Source organism: Dipodomys spectabilis, unplaced genomic scaffold (assembly GCF_019054845.1).
Source record: "Dipodomys spectabilis isolate Male_0828 unplaced genomic scaffold, ASM1905484v1 ptg000424l, whole genome shotgun sequence".
NCBI lineage: Eukaryota > Metazoa > Chordata > Mammalia > Rodentia > Heteromyidae > Dipodomys > Dipodomys spectabilis.
Window position 1 is genome coordinate 1,262,444 of NW_024871101.1, and position 27,437 is coordinate 1,289,880.

General features: G+C 35.6%; 1 protein-coding gene across 5 annotated transcripts; it reads left to right on the top strand.

The window, feature by feature from the left end:
* Positions 1 to 2,653: 2,653 nt before the first annotated feature.
* On the top strand, positions 2,654 to 27,437 carry LOC122097657 (putative P2Y purinoceptor 10). Of its 5 annotated transcripts, none has more exons than XM_042668256.1 (2): positions 2,654 to 2,827; positions 25,550 to 27,437. In XM_042668256.1, the coding sequence occupies exon 2, from the start codon at positions 25,564 to 25,566 to the stop codon at positions 26,626 to 26,628; it is 1,065 nt and encodes a 354-aa protein (XP_042524190.1). In that variant the 5' UTR covers positions 2,654 to 2,827; positions 25,550 to 25,563; the 3' UTR covers positions 26,629 to 27,437. The 5 variants fall into 5 exon arrangements, with proteins under 5 accessions (XP_042524190.1, XP_042524194.1, XP_042524192.1 ...); XM_042668260.1 differs by having other exon boundaries at positions 2,671 to 2,738; XM_042668258.1 differs by lacking the exon at positions 2,654 to 2,827 and adding an exon at positions 3,037 to 3,315.

Sequence of the window (27,437 nt, forward strand, 5' to 3'; positions counted from 1 at the left end):
CAAAAGATAAATACATATAAGGATCCTTAAGTCTCTATTTAAAACATTGATAAAAATAAAAACTAATAAATAAACAAGAAAATGTTCTCCAGATATTCTATGCATATGAAGGAGTCAATAGATAAAAGATCTCTGATTTCCCAAATATTTATTTCTGTTCTTTTATTCTGTACAAGTGTGAATGTCTATATAAACTCCAACCACCACGTATTAAAGCACAGATCCTTCATTGATTTATGACTTCCTCATCTATATTGCTCATTCTATCCTGAACAACAATATTGCCAAATCTATCTTTAATAATCCACCCTGAATCATAATAAATAAAACCAATTTCAGGTCTGATACACAATTACTATCACTACAGCATGCTCTCAATACATGTGGTACTGAGCAAAGTAATGCAGGGGAATATAACTGGCTTATGATGAGAAAGGAAATTGATTTTCGTTGTAGTCATTGACTAAAAGCATAGCTTCTATCTGCTTTTAAAATTCAGTACCAGATGTTGTTAGGTCATTATTCAATGAGTCATTGCATTTGAATATAGCAAAATCTAGTTGAGAATTATTTATTATTTTTAGAGATGAGTATTGAGAATTGCCATCTTGTTTCAGAATGGTCCAGGTGACCAAATTTAAATGTACTTGAGGACCATACAGTCAAAAGAAAAGAATGTGTAGTTTTATATAATTCGTCAACTCATAGTACTATATTACTATTTATTTTCTAGGTTTAAAGACAGTTATATCAAAGTAAGGTATGCATCTATTATGAGATGATTTGCTTGGGACATTTTAGGTACATAGTCTCAGTAGGCAGCTGATATAAATTAACTTGCTTGTACAGATTTGGTACAAAGCGCTGGTAATAAGATTCAAGTAAGTTGTAAACATGGCTTATTGGGAGGAGCTCACTCTAAGTGTAGACAACCATTTCTAGAAAGCTGCAAAAGGATCCGCTTCATAGTCAAATAAGCTACAATTATCTGTCACTCATTAGCAAAGAAATGTGTTTTAGTTGGAAGTCTATTTATTTTAGATTAACATAAATGTTTTCAATAAAAATAACAGAATTATCCTAAAGAGATAGAAATAGTTCTTTCCTTCTTTTGGTCCTCATTCATGAACTAATACTAATAGCTAGTGATTTCTATGAAAATAATATGATTTTATTCAATTGTGTAAATGCAAAACACATATAGGATTATATGAGCACATATATTCTGTGAGAGAGTGTTGAATAATGAGAGATAGAGGAGCGGTGCAAAGTGAGTGAAGGATTCAATCAGATTAAATTGCTGTATATGCATGTGTGAAATACCACAGCAGTGAAACTCCTTGGAACAGTTAGCATCACTTAAAAAAATGGATGACAAGAATGCAAAACAGGTTCTGTCTAAGGTGTTGGTACTAGTGGGAGGGGAAGTGGTGCATGGAGACAGCGAAAGAAGGTGAATATGATCAAAATATTTTATAAACATGTGAAAATGGAACAAGTAAGCTTTTTGGGAAGGAGTAGAGGGATGTGGGGAGAGTGCTGAAGGCTGTCTGATCAAAGAACATTGTATACATACATGGACGTGTCAAAATGAACCTCCCATGCACAACTACTTGGTGCTCATGAAAATGTGTGATGAAAAGAAAAGTATATAATTGCTTCCAGGTGAAACAGCATTGTACTTATAATAATGCTTGGCTTCAATTTCAAATCCCATGTGTATTTCACATTGTCACTTTTGCATCACACAACCCTATGCAGTGGCCCTGGCTTTTCTTATCATACTTTCTAAGTTAAACCCTTGTTGATGCCTCGTAGTTTAAAACATTGTGAACATTTGATTTTTCTTGTATACTACAAACATAACAAAGAAAACTATTGTAGCTAAAAGGAGTCGACATAATAAAAGAGCCCCTTAAAATCTTAGCTACTCAAACTACACATATATTCAAATAGTTAAAAACAACATTCTGAGGAGACAGACTTTTGTCTTAAAGCTCTTCTTTTACTGCACTTAATGAGGTCACTCAGATGAACGTTTGTTGTATGACTGCTAGTGAATCTTTCCAATAGTGTCAATGTCAAGATCATAAAGTTCTGAACACTTACCTTGGGAATCTTTACCACTACTAATTCTGAACAATTTTTATCCATTTTACTATTCTTCTCCTATAGTTAAGGCTAATCAAATAAGACATTCCCAATATAGTTTTAAAAATGAAATACATTAAATTCAATGTTTTCAAAGATAATGGAAGAAAGACGAAACTGTAACCCAGAAGCATGTCTCAAAGAGTACACTTAGTTATGTTTGTGGGAGACATTGGTTAGCACAGTTTTTTTGGTGACCTCATATCATTCCATTTTGGTGACCAGTAAGTTTTGCCTTAATTGTCAAAAATTTTCCTGTTATTTTCATCTTTTATGCTCATAACAGACAATATGGCAAAATAGAGCAATGTGGACTAAACACTTCAATATGGCTTGGAAATACTTCACCCAGCCAGCTTGAAAGACACATTTGACTCACACACATGCATGAGCACACACAGAAAAAAGGAAGAAGAAAGATCATGATAGAGTAAGAAGGGCGTGTTCATAGCAGGAAGCTCAGTACATTTTTGACACATTCTTTGCAAGCACCATGGCAAAAACACATGACCTTTTATGTCATTAGATGGAAATGACAGTCATTGCATCCCTGGGATCTACTGAGATCTGGAAATACAGCATCTTCTGTAAGTTTATCAAACTGATAGCCTTCAGAGTACAGCAAATGGATTTCCCCAAGGAATATATGCCTTGATCATCTGAAGAAGAGGTCTTGGTAAGGAAACATATATAACAGATAAATAATGGAAAAATCAATGTATCAAGTGATATTTGTTGCTTTAAGATTAAAATTTTAAGTGATTTGGATTTTAAATTTATCATTCATTTTTAAAGGGTAAAGTAAAATTCTAAAGGCTGAAGTTTTTTTTTTTCATACTCCCCACTTGAAACTTTTGGAGTAGACTGAGAAAATGATGGCAAATACGTGGCAAATTGAAGTCAGATCCTCTGTTCTTGATTGAAGAAGTGTACAAATCATGGAAACTCTGAATTTATCAAAGCCAACATTTGAATTTTCTTTGCCCACAATATCCTCTGAGGGGAATGCTTTTCTAAACAACTGAGTGATTCTGACGAACAGTTCTACCTCCCATTAGAGGTAAACGATTTTGTTTTTTTTCCTGTTTTGCTGAATAAACCAAGTTACTTCCTCTTGTAGCTGTACAAGCCTGCAGTTCTCTACAGGATATCTGGGTAGAAAGGGTAAGGTTCTTGGCTTTCTCTTCATACATTCAAAAATAGAACTAAAACATCTCTGTGCAGTGAAAACGACCGTGTGAAATCTTGCTACTTCCACTGAAAATGTAATTCTGAGTCTGTTAATATCTTACCTTTAAGGGGGATGTATTGTAATGAAGAATGGAGAATCCAGTGAGGTAATATCTATTTATAAATTTAAGTGGTTAAAATGTTCAGTGAAACTGCTGCATGCTTTTGAGAGGAAATGTGACTGTCAAGATAGAAAGCTCCTTTCTCTACAATTGAATGTGCTATTGAAAAAAACCAGGAGTCCAGGGTTATATCAAACACTGCTCTTAACAATTCTCTGCTAAAATTAAGATTGTGGTTGATTAAATGCATTTCTTTTAGTGTGAGCCATGGGAGAAAGTAAACTTCAAGGTTTAAGTCCATGGTTTTTGTCAACAAAATTTTCAGCAGCATTCAAATAGTAAATAGATTTAAATGCCTAAATCTTTTTGTAAGATGAGACTTGACATGTTTTCTTGGACTGGGACATTTTCCATGCATGCATTCTCTGGTGGGACATGTTGGCTTCAAATAGCACAAAAGGATTTTCATCAAGCCCTAGAAGCTGGCACAGCTGTCTGGTCTCAATGGAGATGATTCTCAACTTACGGTGAACATTTCTTTGGATGTATTTTTAATTTGAGAACATGGGAAACTTTTTAGCAAAGTGTTCCAAGTATTTTTGCTGTCTTTGGGGGAAGGAATTTCTTCCATTCTCTTTACTTGAAGTAATAAAGCAGTTGTTCTTTTTTATGTATGCTAGTTTCACGCTTGGAATTTGATTAAGTATGTAAGATGATTCACAATTAGATAAAATGATATGTGATCCCAGATACATTAGTGATACATTCTCATATCACTATCTTCTCATGACATGAACAATACCGTGTTATTTTGTAAACACTGAATTCCATTACATTAAAGAGTTGGAGTTATAGTTCTCTTTCAGAAGATACCTCAATTAAATTTTTCTATGAACTATTAGGAAAAAAGAATTTATTATAGTACTATTGTTTCCAGAAACAAAATGAAACTAACAGCTGTAGACTATATGAGCATGACTCACAGGATGGCACTATCTGCCTATTATGGTTGCCAAGTGGCACCATAATAATGTTAGATTTTGAGAGAGGTTCTGCCTAATCTCTCTGACCACAAGTACGGGTGGAGTTTTTCCTATGTGGAAGTAGTTCCAAGGTGACTGAGACTTGGGAAAGTATATGAAACCAGGCAGACTAAGCAGCTGCATGGCTCCGGGGGTCTTCTAGAAGATCTGAGGTCAGCAAAACCCCTTGGACTGACCAGCCTTAGAAACTAAGTTTTGGAAGGATTATGAAAAGAAGACATCTACAGCGGACTGGAAAACTCTGCATAGAGTTTTTTTTCTCCCCAATTCACTTTCTTTCTCCCATCCACCAAACTAATTTAATGAGATGTAGGGTGTTTTTTATTTTTAGCCAGCTGCTGATCCTGGATGAAGGAAGAGGGAATTAATCATTTATGTATCACCAGCAGTAAAGTGTATCCCTATATTAGTGCTTAGTAGGAACTAGACATTTGCTGAATTGTAGAGCTCCAGGGGGAAGGAGGGGTTGCTGTTGGCGGGTTCTGTGCTGATATCTTGTTTTCTGCAGCTGTGTATGTGGGTGTCCTAGAAGGCTGAGAGATTATTCACTAGAACATGAGATATTTTTGCATTTGGTCAAAATTATTGCTCAATATTGGAAAAAATAATACTTGTTTGTATTTTCTAAGGTTATAAAGCGATAACATAGCACTAGAGTTAGATGTGCAAATTGGCCACTGCTTTAGTATATTATTTTGAGGCTAGGTAAAGGCTCCCTCAACCTGATGTGTCTCCTTAGGTCTCCTTACATTTCTATCTCTATTGAAAAAATTCACTATTAGTAATGTATTACTAGAGGTTATTTACTGTCTCTTTAAATTCTCACCTTTTTTTTGAAATTCAAGCATTCCTAATAGAGGTAAGAGATTCAGCTAGTGGAAATCTAGTGAATGTCTATATGAGTTAGATTTATCAATGAGCTGTTAATTTTTCCCAAACAATAAAGGGTCAGACTTCAAAAGGTATAAGTTATTGAAAAAAACTCAAGGGAGCAAAAAGGAAGAAATTGGGGGATAACATAAAGAGAAATTTGCTTACTTCACATATCCTGTCTACTTATCAACTAAGGTATAGTTACAATGTATATGTTTCAACAATCTGACGATCTACATGTACATAAACTAGAAAGGGGCCCATGTCAATCATTGAAATTGGTTTTTCTTTTTGATGTTTGCAGGGATTAATATTACTTCTTAAACTTAATTCCAAGTATGATGTGAAACATTATAATACTTTCCAAAAATATCAAATTTAGTGATCTATTTAATTTTTTCATTTACCTTTTTAAATTTTTGTCAAAGATTCTTGTTAGCATATGGTAGTTTGCACATGGGGGTTCATTTTCACCATTCCATGTGTTTATAAGGTACCCCATCAAATTCATTCCTTCTATCACTTTTCCTCATCCCCTATACCTACTTTTTAAAACAATTTCACCTGCTTTTACTGTTCCATTTTCACATATGCATATTCTACTTTGATCATACATCCTTCATCCCTTCATCCAAATGAACTTCTTAAAACTTATTTTAGTTGACAAATAATTGCTTATATTTATAACACACAATTTGATGTTTGGTCTATGAATATGTTATAGAAAGATTTGATAAAGCCAATTAACAAATCTATCACCTTATCAAATCTATCAATTTACAAATCTTTTGTCAGTTGTGGGGCTTGAACTCAGGGCCCAGGTGCTGTCCCTGAGCTCTTTTGCTCAACCACTTTGAGCCACAGTTCCACTCAGTTTTTGAGTGGTTAATCGGAGCTAAGAGTCTCTTGGAGCCTTTTCTGTCTGGGATGGCTTTGAACTGCGATTCTCATATCTCAGCCTCCTGAGTAGCTAGGATTACAGACGTGAGCCAGCTGCACCTGGCAAACCAATCTATTCTTTAAGCAATGGTTATCTATATATTATTAAGTATGGTTATCATACAGAGAAATTGATCACTGAAACTTTTCTTAACTTTGTATTCTTAGCCTCCAGTCTGTTTCTATGAAGTTGGTGTTTTTTATTGGGCACATTGTTGCTCTTTAGATAGCATTTACTTTTCTGAATATAGCTTATTTCACTTAGAATCATGTTCTTCATATACACTCATGTTCCTGTGACACAATTTCTTTCTTTAATGTTATATAGTATTTCAATGTGTATACATGCCAAATTCTCCTTTGGAATTCACCTACTCATGACTAATTAGGTTGTTTACATATTGGTATTATTGTGAATGATTATAGAGTGAAAATGAGAGTGTAGGTATGTCTTTAATTAACTTATTTCAATCTCTTTAGATAGATACTACAATTAAAATGGATGGATCACATATGCTTTCTATTTTTACCTTTTGAAGAACATTCATATTGTTTTCTAATGTTTATGATAATTTATGTTCCCCTCAGAGCTCAGACAACGTAGGCTTAAAACTTCCTAAGTGCCTCATGTCAGAGCTTGCATTGGTGGAAGATTCAGTTTGTTGTTTGCAAACTGACTACATGTTTGCCAGAGAGTATTTCGAAGGTTTAAAATTGAACTTCCTAAAGCCAGATATCAAACAAAACCAAACCAGAAACCTATTTCTTTCTTGTGAATTATATTCATGACAGTGAATAACACGGGCAGTAAAGATTTGGGAGATTATCTGATGGTTTCCTAGAACTGTATTTTATATGAAAACCCTGGTGACTCCTTCAAAATTAGTTTGTCTATTGAGCAAGCCAATTGCGCTTTAACATCTCAGTAGGAAATCTTTTAAAGATTGTATTTAGAAATTTGTTGGTCCCACAAAAATTGAAAAAATTTGATACTACTGCTAACTATATGGATTCATCTCAAACTCACAAGTTATGAATGCAGCCCCTCAAATTGACCTCCTATTTCTGATGCTAGTCACATGTAGTGGATCTTCATGTTACTCACACTTCTGTGTGATTTGGCTACAAAACACTCCTAAGTTTTAAAAATTTGCTGTACTAGGTCCTAGATCTCAGGGAAATGCACTACTTACACTTAGTGGCTCACTACAAACTGTATTACAAATTACATTATTATTATCTCAATATTCCTACCTTTTCCATTCTCTAGAAGTTGGTAGTGTGACATGGAAAGATAGGGGCTGAACACTGCAATTCTCTGCCTGACATGTTACATTTTGTTCATTCCATTTATTTAATGGACATATGGGTGATTTTTTCTTTTTTGCTGTTATGATAGATGCTATTAATAACATTAATGGAATGAAGTTTAGCATGGATGCATTTTTAATTTCTATTGATTATGCACATTAAGATGGAATGGATAAAGTTTATGGTAACTATATTCTGAGTCACTGCTAATTTCCTTTCCAAAGCAGCTACATCACTCAACAATCCAATCAGAAAGGATTTGAATTGTTACAGATGCTGTTCAAAATTTTTCCTTATTTTTTTAATTAAAATACAGTAATAGTATGAAGGAGGTTTCACTGGAATAATTCAATTTTAAGTATAATATCCTTCCAAGGTAGGAAGCTGGATGAGGGGATGTGCATTTGTGTTCCCGGTGAGGACAGGAAGCCTAAAAGGACACATATGATGTTTTCTGGGTATACCTATGTGGGAAGTAAAACTCTATTTTAACACATTATCCATCAAAAACAGCTAGAAGCATGGTTCAGTAGATTCATGCTATCTTAACAAGCACAGAGCTCTGTGCAATACCAAAACAACAAAACCCAAAAGCCTCGTCCCAAAACACTAAAAGTAAACAGGTCCATAGGGCATTTTATAAAGTCACTAACCAAAATAAAACAAAGCAGGTATTCTTAAAAGACAAAAGATCTTCAGATACAAGGAACACACATAAAACTCTCTGTAAATTACTCAGTAGAAACTTCAGGAACAGCAGAAGGATTCCCACTTTTACCTCTAATATTCAACCTAATATTTTATGTCATAGCACACATATGACAATTACTCAAAACAGTGAGGCATACTACTTTCCAAAGTGGTTGAACAAGTTTACACTCCCACCAAACAATGCAGTAAGGTTCCCTTCTGTCCACATCCCCTCCAGCATCTGTTGTTATTAGAGTTCTTGAATATAGCCATTCTAACTGGGGTGAGGTGGTATCTCAATGTTGTTTTGACTTGCATTTCTTTGATGGCTAGGAGGTTGAGCATTTCTTCATGTGTCTATTGGCCATCCTTCTTTCCTGTTCAGAGAAGTTTCTCTTTAAGTCTTTAGCCCATTTATTTATTGGGCAGTTGTTTCTTTGAGGATTTGTTGTTGGGGGACTTAATTTTTTGAGTTCCAGGTATATTTTAGATATGAGACCCTTGTCCATTATATGGCTAGTGAAGATCTTCTCGCAATCCATGGGCTTTCTATTGATCTTGCTAGTTATGTCCTTTGCCATGCAGAATCTCTACAATTTCAGCTCCCCTGTGACCCAGCAATCCCACTTTTGGGCATTTACCCAAATGATCAAAAACAAGACCATACTAAAGCTACCAGCACAACTATATTTATTGCAGCATTATTTACCATAGCTAAGATATGGAACCAACCCAGATGCCCCTCAGTAGATGAATAGATCAAGAAAATGTGGTATATATACACAATGGAATTCTATGCCTCCATCAGAAAGAATGGCATTGCCCCACTTGTTAGGAAATGGAAAGACTTGGAAAAAATTATATTAAGTGAAGTAAGCCAGGTCCAAAGAAACCATAGGTCCCATGTTTTCCCTTATTTGCAATAACTAGTATATGTCTGAGATAAGCAGAAAAGGTCAGATAAGTTGATGTTAGGTGAAATAAACCCCAAGATAAGCACTCAAATATTTTTTCTTTCTTGTGATTGTTTCTAACATATTTATAAGATGATTTCTTTGTTGCTTTATATGTCCCTCACCCACAGTATAACCCCTGCTTTCATTGTATTTAATGTTGGTATAATTTGTGGAGGGGAAGGGAAAAAAACAAATCGTTTAAATAGGGATACAGTTGGACTCAGTGCAACAATGAGATGTACAAGTCCTTATGTCGAAAAACGAACTTTACAACTTTGGTGGGGGGCAAGGGGGGCGAGACGGAGGCGGGGGCGTGAGGGGGGAGATGGGAAGGGATGGTAAGGGGAAAAAAGGAGGAGGCAACAATGCTTGATAAGAAATGTACTCATTACCTTGCCCATGTAATTGTAACCCCTCTATATGGTATTTTCACAATTAAATAAAAAACAAAAAACAGTGAGGCATTCAAAAAGGGGAAAAATATGTCCCTGTTAACAGGCACATGAGTATGTTCTATGTAGAAAATCCTTAGAAATCTACTAACGATATTTTATGAATACTGGATGAGTTAACTAAAGTTTGAAGAAAAAAAATGAACCTATAAAAATTAGTAACCTTTTAGCTGGGCAACGGTGGCTCACACCTGTAATCTTAGCTACGCAGGAGGCTGAGATCTGAGGATCGCGGTTCAAAGCCAGCCCGGGCAGGAAAGTCCTTGAGACTCTTATCTCCAATAAACCACTAGAAAACTGGAAGTGGCACTGTGGCTCAAGCAGTAGAGAGCTCGCTTTGAGCTGAAGAGCGCAGGGACAGTGCTCAGGCCCAGAGTTCAAGGCCCGGGACCGACAAAAAAAAATTAATTTTTATACACATGCAAGAAACAATGAAAGGAATCAAAAAAACAATTGCATTTACATGAGCATCAGCAAATGCTTAGGAGAAATTTGACTAATGAGGTGAAAGATATGCACATTAAAATAATTAAATAATGAAAGAAATTGAAGGTGACGGAAATTTTAAAAAATTATTTCTCTGGGTGCTGGAGGCTCATACCTGAAATCCTAGCTACTTATGTGGCTGAGATCTGAGCATTGCATTTCTAAACTCTCTTTGACAAGAATGTTCATAATATTCTAATCTCCAGTTAAGCACCAAAAAGCTAAAAGAGGAGCTATGGCTCAAATGTTAGAGTACTAACCTTGAGCAAGAAAATAAAAAGCTTAGGGTAGTGCCCAGGCTTTGAGTTTAAGCCCCAGGTCAGACACACACACACTAAAAATATATCCCGTGTTCATCAATTGTAAGAATATTGCTAAAATATCCATAATGCACTCCAAATGTACAAACAATCCAAGCTGTCAAAAATTTAATAACATTTTAAAGGAAATCCTCAAAGTAATCTATAATTCATATGGAACCACCAAAGATCCAAATAGCCAAATAAATCCTAAGCAAAAGAGGAAAGTTGGAGATATGGAGATGTCACAACCTAATTAAAAATCTACTGCAATACGAGTCAAAATAACATACAAACTATGGAACTGAATTGAAATTGTAAAAATAAATCCATGTGTTTGCAATCAATGGATTTTTGACAGAAGTACAAAGAGCATACAAGGGGGAAGAGCATTCTATTTAATAAATGGCATTGTGAATAGCTCTATAATCATATGTTGAATGAAACTGGATACTGACCTCATATATAGAAACGTCAACTCAAAATTTATTAGAGAAAAAATAGGTCTTTAAGACATGTACTCAGGGCTTCTCTAGCAACTGTTCAAGACGAATAGTTCTTTTATGATGAAAGCCATAAAAGAAAATCTACAAGTGCTGCTGGGGTCATCCTGCTGCTTTTATCTTTTATTGGGGAAGCTATATACAGAGATGGTGCAACGTTTTAGTCCAGTACCCTGATGACATCCTTACTGCTGGCATTTAAAAATCATTGCAATCTACTATCCATTGTACATTCTCCTTTCCCTCAGCAAGTGTTCCAGCTTTGCTTCCCTATATGATGATGTACATCTCAAATAACATGATGACATGTTCATCCATAGTTAAACATTGTCTCTACTAAGGCATTGTAGCAAGCCAAAAGGTGTTGTACAGACAATATTTATTTGAGTAGGATGAAAGACTTACAATTGCTACAAATTCCAGTAGTCTACATTGTGCTTTAGTTACAGTGGCATCCCAAATGTTTCATATAGCATTTTTGTTGTCTGACAGTTCAAGTATAATCATATTTGATGGATTATATGGCATATGTGCTAACTGTTGGATGATTATTACTTTTTTTGTTCTCAGGGCAAGGTTCAAGAATTCCTGAGTAATTTGGTTATTGGTTTCTCTATTTTGCAGTCTCTTTTTAAAATGCTAATGAGTCCCTGTAACGGAAGCTGGGACTGATCAAAAGTATAAAATAAGACAGTGCAGTAGGATTATTCTTCTGGTGGACTAGCCTCTCCTTTATTCAAAAGGTTCTTGGATTATAAAGTAGTTCAAATTTAAGAAATTATTTATGACTCTTTGTCTTGTCTATTTAAGTTAGAATTTTGTCCATTGGATCTAGAGCTCTTCTACTTAACTATATAAGGTAAAATTTTAGTAGCCTGTTCATCTACTTCATTTTTTCTTTTTTTAATTTTAATTTTTATTGTAAAAATACTGTAGAGAGGGGTTACAATTACATGGGCAAGATAATGAGTACATTTCTTATCAAGCATTGGAGCCTCCTCCTTTGTTTCCCCTTCCCATCCCTTTCCATCCTCTCCCCCACCCCCGCCCCCACTCCCCACCCAATCCTCCTCCCCACCCCACCAAAGTTGTAAAGTTTGTTTTTCCACATAACGACTTGTACATCTCATTGTTGCAATGGATCCACCTGCATCCCTATTTAAACGATTTGTTTTTTCCCTTCCCCTCCACAAATTATACCAACCTCAAATACAATGAAAGCAGGGGTTATACCATGGGGGAGGGACACACAAAGCAACAAAGAAATAATCTTATAAATGTGTTAGAAACAATCACATGAAAGAAAAAACACACTTGAATGCATATCTAAATGTGGTATATATACACAATGGAGTTCTATGCCTCCATCAGAAAGAATGACATTGCCCCATTTGTTAGGAAATGGAAAGACTTGGAAAAATTATATTAAGTGAAGTAAGCCAGGCCCAAAGAAACTTAGGTCCCATGGTTTCCCTTATTTGCAATAACTAGTATATGTCTGAGTCAAGCAGAAAAGGTCAGATTAGTTGATGTTAGGAAAATGAACCCTAAGATATGTATTCATGTATTTCTTTTGTGGGATTATCATGAACAATTAGCCAACACCATAGATATCTCTCTCAAACTATGCTAATTACAGCTTTGAATCCAATCCGTGTTATGATATTCATGTCTATCTTATTTTTGGCAATTAAGTGCAATAAGCTGGCCTTCATAGAGATCTCCCGTCAGTGTCAACAGTTCCCACGGTAATTCCTGTCTTACAGAGATCTTAAAAATATTAGATTCCCTTTCCATATGTATTTTTCACAGGTGTGGTGAAAGGTTTTCCTGTTGAGTCATTCCAGGGTTGGATGACCAGGACTTATGTAATAAATATACTCTATCATTCCAGTTTCCTTAAGCCTTTCAACTCTTTTCTGTACAATATGCAAAAGTAGTTACTATACTTAGTTTAGGCCATTTGAGGGCATAAAGTCTTAGTGCTTTCTTTCCTCTACCTTAATGCCCATTATAATTGCCCAAGCTAAAACTGAATACAGAAGCTCTGCTTAGTGGATATCTATCAATATATTCATTCAGACTTAGATCTGTTTTTCTTCAACCATCGTCCTATATTCTTAAATCCGTTCCTACCATATGTCCAAGATTTCTCTCTGTGTAAGTTTTAGATATTGTGTAGTTCTTTTGGTGTGTATAATACCACCTGGAGAGTCACATGTCTACGTTTCACCCATTAAGGCCGACTATGACTTAAGTCAAGTTATGGTTCTAGAAGCAAGAGAAGTTAGGAGAGTAGTTCCTGAAGAGACTCAGAGGCAAATACCTCAGGATAAGCCATTACAGATTCTTAGGCAAAGATGCAGTGAAATCATTAGGCAGGCTTAGTGGGCCTGCTTTTCCTGGAAAGAAGACAAAATATTTTAGGTGTTTAATATCTCCAGCTTCATTTGGCTCTGTCAGTATACTCCCATTCCAATTTTTAATATCTATTTCTTTCCAAACCTTATTTTAAAAGAAGAATTCTTGCCAGATGGGGAACTTAATTTGCCTTATAATCAGCCAGTTGAAGGATGAGCTTGTTTTTGGTTTAACTAAATCTCTTGGCCCTATGGCTACAGAAGATAAGTGCTTCTTTCAGGGGAAATGAAGAAACTTGAAGGTCATTTATATGAAGCTTGAGCTGAAAGTTTAAAGCCCTATGCTCAACCTTTACTCTTGTCATTCCCTCTAGCTCAGTTATGAGCAAGCAGTCCAGAGTTGTTTTTTTTTTTTTTTGAGTCCAGTCGTGGGCCTGAACTCTGGGCCTGGGCGCTGTCCCTCAGCTCTTCAGCTCAAGGCTAGTGCTCTACCACTTGAACCACAGCACCACTTCCGGCTTTTTTTTCTTTTTGCTTATGTGGTGCTGAGGAATCAAACCAGGGGCCTGATGCATGCAAGGCAAGCGCTCTACCACTGAGCCACCTTCCCAGCCCCAGAGTTTTGTATTTTTGAAAAAAAAATAATTCTAATATTATATGTACATGACCATAAGATGATGCTAAGCGAAATGAACCCCAAGATAGAGACACAGGACATTTTATCTTTCTTGCTGTTGTTTTTAATGTACCATGTGTTTTTTGTTTCTTTTATATGTTCCTCCCCCATAGTATAACCCCTGTTTTTACTGTATTGGTTTCAGGTGCCCTGCATCTTATATATACATTTTTCTAATTTGAGGAGGGGAAGGGAAATAACAAATGCTTTCATCTCATTGTAACAATGAGGTGTACAAGATGCTATGTTGCCAATGAACTTTACAATTTCGGGGCGGAGGGAGGGAGGAGTTGGGGAGGTGGGGAGGAAAGGAATGGTAGGGGAAACACAAAGGAGGAGGTAACAATGGTCGATAGAAAATGTACTCATTACCTTATTCATGTAACTGTAACCACCTCTGTACAGCATCTTTACAATAAAATATATATTAAAAAACTATCTTCTGTACGGTTTTAATATATACTAGGCATTGCAGTATTTTGTATACCTTTATTCCAAATCATGTCTTGGCTACTATTGTCTCTTGACTATGAAAAGCTTCCAATGATGCTTTTAATTCTAATCATATTAGAGAAAGTCAATTTCATAAAATCCAAAAGCAATCCAGAAATTCATCCTTAAGATATTAGTCCTCTAGAAAATTCTTAGTACTTAGATCAGTGTTACTCAAGAAATCAGAAATTCATTGACCAGATGTGTGTGTGTGTGTGTGTGTGTGTGTGTGTGTGTGTGTGTGTGTGTGTGTGTGTACACTTGTACTAAGACTTGAATTTAGGGCCTTACACTAATTGCTTAGCATTTTTTCCTCATGGCTAGTGCACTGCTCCTTGAACTGTATCATCAGCTCAGTAATCTGCTAGTAAATTGTAGGTAAGAGTCTCATGGACTTTTCTGCTTGTGTTGGCTATGAACTGTGATTCTCTAATCTCAGACTCCTAAGTAGCTAGGATTATAAGCAAGGGCCACTGGTACTCAGCTTGTGAGAAGTTTTGAATTGTTAACTTGGTATCTTTTTAATGATAGCCTCATTCAATTTTTAATGTTTTGTAAATTAAAATTTAGTAGTTTGTGTTAGTATATAAATTCATCCCACTAATTTTTGACATACTATTCTGATAATCCTTATTCTATTAGGTCAGTAATAGTGCCCTTGTTTCAATCTTGTTTTTAGTAAATTGTGTCTTCTCTTTTTTGTGTGTGTTTGGTCTAGCTAACGGGCTGTTAATTTTGTCTTTTCAAATAATCAATTTTGGTTTCAATGATGTGTTTTATTGTTTTTCTATTATTCATTTAGTTTGCTTGTGCTCTAATCTTTATTATTTATTTCCTAACATTTGGCTTTAGTTTGCCTTTCAGTTTGTAGCTTCCTAAGGCAGAAGTTTAGGTCATTGATTTCAGAACATTATTATTTTTAATATATCTCTTAAGCTATAAACTTCCAAGTCTACTTTAGTTTTGTTGAATCAGTCTGATATGTTATACATTTAATTTCATGGCTGCAAAACTATTTTTATAATTTGGCCAGGTGCCGGTGGCTCATGCTGTAATCCTAGCTACTCAGGAGGCTGAGATCTGAGGATCACAGTTCAAAGCCAGCCAAGGCAGGAAAGTCCATGAGACTCTTATTTCCAATAAAACCACTAGAAAACCAGAAGTGGTGCTGTGGCTCAAGTGGTAGAGCGCTTGCCTTGAGCTGAAGAGCTGAGGGACAGCACCCAAGCCCAGAGTTCAAGCCCCATGACCTACAAAAAAGTATTTTTATCATTTATCTTGTAATATTTTTCTTTGATCCATTTTTCTTCACAAGTGTGTCTTCAAATTTCCTCATATTTGAGAGTTTGCAAACTTTTCTTCCATTATTCATTTTAACTTCATGCAATTATGGTCAAAGACCATATCATGTATGATTTCAGTTTTTTAAATTATATATTCTGATACTGTTGAGTGGAATGTTTTATTGTTTTCTATTAAGTTTAGGTAGTTTATAGTGTTGTACCAATTTTGTACATTCTTGCTCAATTTCTGCCAAGTTATTCTGCTACCAAGTTGTTCTGGACCAATCTTCTTACTGGTGTGCTTTTGCTCTAGCTGGATAGGAATCATAGGGAGTCAAGAAGAAGCTCTTCCTGTGCTGGCAATCCTAGGTCCTTGAGTATTCAAGTTATTGGGGATAACTGGCAGACCCAGATGCTTACAACCCCATACCCTGACAGGTACAGGCTATTCCTCTAGGCATTAAAAGCTATGCATTTGTTTTAGACACTGGCAGCCCTGACAGATGGCTTATTGTAATTCTAAGCTTTAGGTGGCAGCAGCAGCAACATGGGGAGCAAAACACATTCAACAGTTGCTGCTAGTTGTTGCAGCTCTCAAGTAGACTTCATTTGCTAAGATCTTCAGCTCTTCAATGACAAGCATTTCCAATCTTGTGCCTAAGGTGTCACAACTCTCAGCTGTTGACTGAAGCTAGTGATATAGTTTGGAACCTAGGGTATCTGAGTCCTTACTCTTTAAGGCTTGGCAGCCCCAAGGAACTCCTTCAGTGACCAGGGATTCAAAATAATTTCTTGTGCTGTTACAGCCTTCCATCTATCTTTAGCTTTAGGTTTCTGCCCTTTGTTAACGTCTCTCTACTTTCATCATTCCTTTCATTTCTGCCATCCCTACTCCTGATGATTACTGTAGTCTAGGTTACTCTTAGGAACTCTTCAGCTATTGCTGTTAGCATTCTGTTGCTTCTTCCACCATCTTCTCTTCATATCGCCACCTCACCCCACTGTATCAATGGTAAAGATAAAGATAAAAAGTAGGAAAGAAAATATCTTTTGGCAGAAGCTTTTCATTGAACCTAATATTATAACACCAGAAGAGAGACTGTATCCTGACTGACTCAACAAGTTAGCCAAACAGCCTGTTTATAGCTAAAGAAAGTGACGTGGTTACTTTTTCAGCAAGCACAGCAAATCTTCATACCAACAAGGGATTGTGTTTGCGCCAATCACACGACTTGTGTTGAGACACCATGGGATCTATTTCCCCCTCTAGTCTTGATGAAAATGGCTGTAAGGTCATTTAAGAGTTTGCAGAGTCTCTTTCTTGCTTTCCAAGTCCATGTCTTCAGCCATGGTTGAAGTGGTCCCCCACAACTGCTCATGTGTCCTCAGAGTGACTGTCATGTCACCAACATAGCCAACTTGCCATGAAGGTATTTAAAGCAATTACCATCCAGGGTTGCTTGGCTGATAGGCTTGCACAGAAGACAGCCAGGGCACCAGAGAAGGGTCTAACAGCTATCAGTTAAGGAGTAAAATTTTCCTGGTCCCTAATATTTTAGCCTATTTAAGGGCAAAATACTGATTGAAAGATGAACTTATAATAAGGACTATCATTAACATGACCAATTCTATGCTTATATCAGAAAGAATGATATTGTACCATTTGTAAGGAAATGGAAAAAAAAACTTGGAAAAAGTTATATTGGGTGAAGTAAGCCAGACCCAAAGGAACATAGGTTGCATAGTTTCCCTCATTTGTTGTAACTAGAATGTGCCTATAAATCTACAAGTAAACACTCTGGATGGTAGAAGACAAAAAAAATACACTTGGACATGGTAAATTATACAGGACTCTAGACATTCACACAGTGAGACCAAGGGGGGATATTCTTAGGAGAGGATTACAAAGGCTCAATAAATATGTAGATATGATCATATAAAATGATGTATATAGACATGAACTCCAAGAAATGGAAACAACAGGTTTTATGTTATTTTGCTTCTTGTTTATTTTCTCTTTGCTTTGTCACTGTTTTTGTTTTCTGTACCTTTTGTCTGGTATTTAATTTTATCTGTTTGGGGGATGGTAAAGGAAAGCATAGAAATGGAGGAATAAAGGGTGAACAAATGCAGTAGTGATACTCACTAGACACTATGTTGAAAATTAACTGTACAACTCATGGAAGAGGGGTGTCAGGAGGGAAAAACTGGGAGAGAATGAGAGGAGGGGTGACATTGTCCAAAACAAAATGTACTCATTACCTGACTTATGTAACTATAGTACCTCTGTACATTGCCTTTACAATAACAATAAAATTAAATTTAAAACAAACAGTGATTTAGCCAGTGTTTTAACATTCTCACCTCATGCTCCAGCATCTCAAGGTAAGGTAGGGCCCTCTAATTCTATTATTGAAAGCAGACTATTAGAATATTTAATTTCCAACTTTTGTTACTTGTCTATTCCTCGTGTGTTTGTGTGTGCACGTGCCAATCCTGGGGCTTGAACTCGGGTTCTCAGTGTTGTCCCTGAATTTCTTTGGTCCAAAGCTAGTCCTCTACCACTTGAGTTTTCCGTGGTTTATTAGAGATAAGTCTTACAGATATTCCTGCCCCAACTGGCTTTGAATTGTAATCCTCAGATTTCAGCCATCTGAGTAGCTAGTATTATAGATGTGAACCACTGGCATCTGGTTTTTTTTTTTTTTTTAATTTTATTTTATTTTATTTGAGAACATACTGTACAGAGGGGTTACAATTACATGGGCAGGATAATGCATACATTTCTTACCAAGCATTGCAGCCTCCTCCTTTGTTTACCCTTCACCTCCCTTCCCAGCCTCCCCCCTCCCTCCCACCCAATCATACCCCCCTTCCCCCCCCCCCCCCCCCCACCGACATTGTAAAGCTGGTTTTGGCATCTGGTTTTTATTCTATTTTAATTTCTGGTTTTTCCTCATATATTTCAGCCCATTATTTTAGGAGTATATATTTTAATTACTAAATTTTCCTCATAAAAGTGATTATGTTCTAATTATAATAGTTTTTACCTTTAACAGGAATTTTGTCTAAAATCTATTTTGTCTTATATTAATTATTATTCTGTCTCTATCTCTATCTCTCTCTGTCCTGTGTCTGTCTGTCTGTCTGTCTGTCTCTCTCTCTCTCTCTGACAGTGTAAAGCTTTGTTACCCAGATTGGCTTTGAACTCCTGGGATCAAGTAGTTCTGTTTTAGCCTGCTAAGGAGCTGGCACTAAAGACACATGCTACCATACCCAGCAAGTTAGTTAATAAGTCTCATTATAGCTGTCTTATGTCGTTGGGGCTTGAACCCAGTACCTTGTGTATACTAACACACCTTTGACCTCTGAGTTACATCCCCAGTCCTCTCTCTTTTGTTTACAATTTGCATGCATGTCTTATTTTGTAACTTTATGGTTTTTTTATTGTGAAAATACCGTACAGAGGGGTTACAATTACATGGGCAAGGTAATGAGTGCATTTCTTATCAAGCATTGTTGCCTCCTCCTTTGTTTCCCCTTCCCATCTCTTCCCATCTCCCCCTCCCCATGCCAAAGTTGTAAAGTTCATTTTCTACATAACATCTTGTACATTTCATTGTTGTTATAGGTCCACCTGTATTAACTTCATGTTTAAATCCATGTATTTCTCTGAGTCTACCATGTGTCTATAAGCAAGATTGTTGAATATCATTGTTTATTTTAATCCATTCTTCTAATATCTGTTCTTAATTCCTATATTTAATCTGTTTACATTTAATGACAGGTAAGATTGGATGTGCATTGTTGTCTTACTTTTTTCTTACTATGGCATTAGGCATCTTTCTTTCCCTTCTTCCCACACTCTCCTTTCCCTCCATCCTCTTCTCTCTTTCTCTTTCTGCCAGAACTATGGTTTGAACTCATGGCCTGGTTGCTAGTGCTTTTCACTTAAGGCTAGCACTCTACCACTTGAGCCACAGGTCCACTTCCCGCTTTTGGTGGTTAGTTGGAGATGAGTCTCATGGGCTTTCCTGGTTTCCATCCTCAAAATTCAACTTCCTGAGTAGCTATGAATACAGCCATGAGCCACCAGTGTCTGCCAATATTAGGCATGTCTTTTTAATTTTTAATTTTTGTTATTATAGAGGTGATGTACAGAAGGACTACAGGTAAAGAGTATATTTCTTTTGGAACAATGGCACCTCTTCCCTTGCTGTCTCTCAGTTTTGTCTTCCCATCCCCATCTACAAGTTTTATAGTTAATTTTCAAAATATTGTCTAGTGAGTACCATTGCTGCATTTGTTTACCCTTTGTCCCTCCATTAGACATTTCTTTATGCTTTATTTCAACTAATTTGTTGTTCCTTTTGCTTTAGTTTTTAAGTTATTTTTAGTAGCTTTCCTTGATAATGAATGCCTTACCTTACAATAATCTAGTTCAGAACAATACCACCTAATTTCAGTGAACAAATCTAGAAGTAGAGGGAAAGGGCAGGGGCTGATAAGAATATGAAGTAGACAATATAAGTGATACAGAAAGAGAAAAATGGTTAAAGTTTAATTAAAGCAAAATACAAATAATAGGAATTGACAGTTGCGCACGTGGTATTAAAAGGTAAATATGGTAATGATGCCACTTCGTGTGAATTGAGTTTAATGCAAAGTAATCATATAACAACATTCCAACTCATACTTTTAAAGGTCTAGGTGATGTCTTAGAGGCAATAAGAGAAAATACTTGTCAGGGAGCTATACTCAAGTTCGGAACCCTAATCACAATATCACCTAATGTAGTAGGAAGAATAATTGGCTTGTAATCCCAGTTCCATCACATACTAGCAGTTTAATCTTGGGCAACAACTGGGCCATTTTTTCACTGATTTAAATGAACACTTAGAGGAGCGTCACAAAGATAAAGTACATGGCATACTAGAAATGCTCAATAAATTTGACTGCCACTAAATGCTGATTCCAAATTGGTGTGTCTGGATACTTCAAAAATCCAAAGAAAATTGAGGTTAATAAAGACTAGAGTAGCTTCTGGTGTACATGCAACTTCATCTGATCTTTGTAACATATTCATATTTCATATTTCTTGTAGAATTATACAAAGCAATTTAGAATAATAGCAACATCTTTTATGTTACTTTACTACACATACACTGAATACATTAGCTTACTTCTCTGAAAGTACAAAAAAAATGCTACACATTGTAGTTGAAAAAAATTGTGGATCAAATAAATTCAGAAAAATACCTTGTAAAAGGAGGGACTTACATTCAAACTCAGGTCTGTCTAGAGTCTTTATTTGAACCCATTTTAGTGTATTGACCATGAAAAATAAAAAAAATAATAAACTGAATTAAAAACATACTGGCCTCAGATGAAAAAGAATTTTAAATACGTGGTTATGGGAGAAAGTTTATAAATGTCTCTAATTTCTACAGGAAAATAAAATCATAAATATGTTTTCCCTTTAAAACTGAAAATCAATCATAAATTAAAGTGCTTACCAGCTAGATTTTGAAACCTTTTAAGAATAAGGTATTCTTTTGCTTTGATTGAACTCACTGTTTTCACATTTCTGACACTCCAGAAGCAGAAATTCTGGGACAACATAATTTTTTTCTCCTACTTGCTTTGTCTTAAAGTTGTCTTGAATTTTTCAAGCATTTTTATGTGAGTGCAGAAGCCACAAAGCAGTGGCTATTCTGGATATTAATAATAACTTGTTAATTTAATTAGTTGGCTAAGAATAAATTCATTAGGCTTTCCTCAAATATTCGTTGTGGTGAATAGTTCTTAAAAGCTTAACTTCTCACTAAGGCATTAAGGCAACTGTCATACTTTTCCAACTCTGAAGTTCTTAATATTTAAATACAGAATCTTGATGATGTGTTTTCTAAAATCAAGACACAATGAGATATTTTTTGCTATAGTTCCTGTTCTGTTTTACTAAAGCACTTTTTACATGGAAATAACTAAATGAAGGTAAATAGGCCAAATTATTCTACACAATGATGAAAATTAAACCAAAATTTTATATGCCATAAATTTACACAATGTGTCATTCGCCATTAAAAAATAAGAGTGTGTCAAAATTCACTTAATCATATTTCTTCCCTAGCTAGATGAAATTTTACATATTTGGAATACAAATACATTTGACACTGTGATGTTACATAAAAAAAATCCTTTGAAATTCCATATAGGATGCTTTCTTGGGGGATAATATGGCATTATTAGAAGTTATTTATGATAGAGTTGTTCAAATACACAAACGGGTTTGCAAAAGTGTTACCAGTATTTTTACAAATGATTCTAATAGGAAAAGAAGGGAATTTACCACAATGCTCATTAGTTAAATAAATTACACTGTGCAATTTTAATGTTCATTTAAATTGCTAATTAGATGTAATTGACATGGGAGGATATTATATATTACTATGACAGTTATGATTGAGGGATTAAATGTATTGGCATAGAAAGCTGTGAGTACACAAGTCAAATTTAGTAAAAAGAGCAACATATGCATTCATTTATCAGTCTACATGTGTAGAGAAATTGTTTGGAAAAGAGGTACCAAAGTGTCAGCAACAAAACTTCTGGTTTTGTATAAAACCAGAGCACATGGAGTCTCTGATTGAAATATATTTTACATTAATAAGATTTGTTTTGTTTGTGTTTACTTCTGTTTTCCAATGTGAAATTCTATTCCTTGTGTCAAGAAATAATAAAAAAATTTAAAACAACATCATGTAAGTTTTTAAGGCAGTTTCTTACACAATTTTACCATTAGGGACTAGAAAAATTCATTTTAAAATACTGTATTTGTCTTAGAAAATTTGGAAGGAACTAATCCCTCTTGCTGAAATAGTTCATGGTCAAGGTTAGTGGTCTAAATATTGGCATTGGTTCATTTCAGAACATTTGTTTTATTATTAGATAATTACAAAAATATGGTTTTCATCTTAGAAGTTCCTGGAAAAGTAGAAAATTCTCTGTAGTGGGAGGCAAGAGATCCCAGTTCAGCCATTGCCACTAATTTTCTGTGTGAATTTGGAAACTTTACTCTCCTTTTTTTGGCCTTGGCTTCCTCATAAATAACTGAACCAGAGTTTAATGAACTTTAACAGCTCTAATATTTTAGGAATCGATAATGCATCTAGAAGCCAAGCAGTCTTTAGAAAACTCTGTGAGAAAATAGACTAAGAAAAATAAATTAAGCCCAGACTTTCTAAAATATTCTTTAGAGGCTTCTAATTCTCAACTCACATTGGTCCTTATTGGTATTTCTCTCCATTAATTTTTAATGAGATTTTAAAATCAATTCTATTAAATGTCAAGCTATTTGAATGTTGTATACTTATGACACCTGCTGGTCGCATCAAACATCACAGCTAATTTCTCATTTCTAATCCCCCTGACATTCCTTTCTACTGGTTCTCTTTCTCTAAGTGAAACCATTTTTTCTGTCCCAGATTCATTTGTTTATCATACAACTATTTAACCAACAAACACTGAGTTGACCCTTGATATATTCAGGACACTTTACTAGACCTCGAAGTAAAAGAATGTGTCTTTGATATGTAAGAGGAACAAATTAGACTCCCTGGAAAGGAATGTAATCATATCATACTGGGTGTGTTAAGCACACTTTTCTGGGGAAAAAAAAAAAAGAACTACAAATTTTCTGAAGCCAGAGAATTGATTTGTATGTTTCAGAAGTCAGAAAAGGCTTCATGGAGGAAGTGAGCCTTGCCTTTTGGGGGGGGGCGCTCTGTTATCCCATGTATGAAATAGCCATATTTCACACATTATTGTTGTATAAGATTGCTGCTGGAGATTGGTAGAGAGAGATAAAGTACTTAACATGATACCTGCCAATAGTAGATATTCAGTGATTGTTAATCATGCTATAACAAAACTGGAAATGATCGTGAGTATTAATCATTCTTTAACATTATCTCAAGGACTAGTTTTGGTTCTTCCTTGTGTGTCCTTAATTTTAGACTCAATATACATGATATAATAGCAATTATTTCAGCTAGTCCAATGGATAAGCTATGAAAAGGTGATCAATAGTTTCCTAGACTAATTGGAGAAGTTGGCATCAATCAACTCAATGAAAAGAATAAATCACTCAAAAGTAGCTGCCTGCATGACCCGGTTGCTTGATTGAAGTAAACTGCCTGTTCAGTAAATAGTCTGAGAATTTCATGTAGTTACTGTGAAAGCATCAAATAGTGTGCTCAGCATCTGGGATGCAGATTGGTTGACTGTATTTTTACCATTATTTTTTAATTGGCTGCATTTAAATTTGGGTAGAAGTTGTCTTAGACCCTATTTGGTTTTTCAAACTCATGTTTCAAGAGTTGTCACAAAACAGGCATTAACTTTTGCACTTAAGTACTAGGTAGTGAACAATAATATTGCCTCTTTTTTCTTCTCATTCCAAAAAATGCTCAGCAAACTGCCTTTGCAAGCAACAAAAAAGTAATGAAGTATTAAAATATAATTTATCTATTTGTTTCTGTATTCAGAAGTATAAATTATATTTCTTAAAATGTCAAACATTTAGTAGTTGAACTTTCATCTTTAGGGGTAAAATAATTTGTACTTTAGTGGCATTGGGCCAAAAACAATACTGTTCTGACATTAAACCCAAGAACAAGGACCATGACATATTAGGATTGAGTTTTTAACCAGGATAAGGAAGACTTCAGAGAAGACATGATTGTTATCTTCAGATGTTTGAAGAGCTTTTATGTACAACAAGGAGTAGAATATTTTATCTGACACTGACAAGAATAACTAGAATGAAAGATCAGGGGAGCATATTTTTAAATCACTAGAGAAAAGAATATTCTGAAAATTCTGATAATTAAAATTGTAATTGTTCACCTTGATAGCATTTTCATAGAGTTGTTCTGTGAGCAGAAGTGGGAAAAGCTCCTTTTTGCTTCATCAATGAATGAGCAGATACTTTCTAGTCTTTTATGTATTCTGGTAATTGTACCAAGTGGTTACAAGGATATTCCCAAGGACAGTAGAGTTGCCATATTATTGTTAACAAATACAGAACTTTAGTCAAAGGAGCATTAGAAAAGTGCTATATCAACAGGGCCAATTTTGTCTTTGTCTAAGAGGCAAAAGTTATCTGAATAGTACTTTCAAACCCACATGTTTCCAAGGCCTGATAAACTGCCAATCCCTATCTTGACCCCTATTTCATGTATCATTGATAAAAGCTCATAGAGCTACCTGAGCAGCTACCCATTCATTTATAAGTAGCAACTGTAAGATTTCATTTTCCCAAGGATGATTATACAGGCCCCAGTAAATCTCAAAACATTGAGTAATCACTGGACACAACTATATGATGGAAACTGGGAACCTTAAAGAGTGATGGAATATATGTGTGAGGGTTATTTTCCAATGAGATCTTGTCTGTTGATTAGCTCTACAGGTCAGATTAATTGTTTTTCAAAGGAAAATTTAACTTAAGTGGTTGCCAACACATCCAATCTTGATTCCTGAAAATATTGTCTTTGCTACTATGATTGCTTTGGAGACTGATATGCTAATTTTTATTTTACATAGTTAAGACGCTGGAATTCACAAAAATGCACACTTGAATGCTTCTATGGTAGGAAAATCTTATTTCTATATATGTAAAACATGGACTTGTGATATATGTGAACATGCCCTTGATGGTGTTTTCCCTCTATTTTCTGCAGAAATCATCACTCTAATGCTTTTCATAAGGAAGAAGATGGGAAGTAACAGCACAAACAGTACGAGGGCAAAGTGCACTGATTTTCAAATGCCTTTTCAGTACTCCCTCTATGCGACCACCTACATCATCATCTTCATCCCTGGTCTTCTGGCCAACAGTGCAGCCTTGTGGGTTCTCTGTCGCTTCATCAGCAAGAAAAACAAAGCCATCATTTTCATGATCAACCTCTCTGTGGCTGATCTTGCCCACGTGCTGTCCTTACCCCTCCGGATTTACTATTACATCAGCCACCACTGGCCTTTCCAGAGGGTCCTGTGCCTGCTGTGCTTCTACCTGAAGTATCTCAACATGTATGCCAGCATTTGCTTCCTGACATGCATCAGCCTTCAGAGGTGCCTCTTTCTCCTAAAGCCATTCAGGGCCAGGAACTGGAAGCGTAGGTATGATGTGGGCATCAGTGCTGCCATCTGGGTCATCGTTGGGACTGCCTGTTTGCCACTCCCCATTTTGAGAAGCGCTGGGTTAGACAACCACACTGAATCCTGCTTTGCTGATTTAGGCCTTTACCATATTAGCATGGCTTCCTCCATTGGCATGGTAACTGCTGCTGAACTTGGAGGGTTTGTGTTTCCTGTTGCAATTATTACTTACTGCACCTGGAAAACAAGAAAATCTTTGCAAGAATCTCAAGTTCCACCTCAGAATACCAAAGAGAGGAAAAAGGCTTTGAGAATGGTTCTGATGTGTGCAGTGGTGTTCGTTGTATGTTTCACGCCATACCATCTCAACTTTCCGTTCTTTATGATGGTGAAGCAAGATATGTTCTCAAACTGTTCCTTTACAAAGACCACCCTATGCTTCCACATCATTTCCTTGTGTCTCGCAAATCTGAATTGTTGTCTTGATCCAGTTGTATATTATTTTATGACCTCAGAATTTCGTGATCAATTTTCAGAACACAGTGGCTTGGTTCTTCAGTCATGTGTGAGATGTAGGGACAGTGCTTTGGAAATTCATCAGAGAAAGGACGATCTTCAAACAATCTCTCTTGAATGTTTGGATGATTCCAATATAATGTAATCAAAAAATTAGCAAGAATAATCTATATGCTTTATTGGTGTAGTTATGTCATTCTTAAGATTTTTCTTTTAAAATGATGATGTTAGTGTGTGTTAAGAAAAAAATGACCCATACTCCACACCATAAAAATGATCCTCTGCAGGATTTACCCACGCCAATATCATGTCTAAATGGAAGTGAATTTTTCTATGGACTTAACGAAAAAATATATTTCATACCTAAGGGGATGAGCAACAGAATGGATTCATCTTTACCCAAGAGAAATGGTATGTCAATTGAAGACTAGGTGACACAAGTGAGTTATACAAACACTGAAAAATATAATATATGTCAGAATAATATGATCCTAATTATATTCAAGAAATACATGCTTGAGCTGATTCAATTAAAAAAGCCCATTTGAGATTAATATATTGTGGGAATTCATATCCTTATAACTTGAAATATCTGTGAAGCTTTCCTTTTTCCTCTTTGTAGAAACAATTCAAACGAACCTTAAATATCTCCAAAGTACCATGGAATTCACCCACAACACATAAACCTTAAGTATAAAATAAAATTATGTTCTAAAATGCTTTATGAACTTGAAATTAGCTTAAAATAAACCCTCTTTGTTTGGACGCCAGTGAGTGTGTGTGAAGTGGTGCATGTTTTTATATACTGGCACTAATTCAGAAAATGTTTTGTTATATTTGCTCATCAAAATCAATGGTTACATTCTTTGCTTAGTTTGATTGTTTCATATACAACTCAGACATAAACTGGTACATTAAAAATCAATGAATTAGTCAGATACTGGTGGCTCAAAC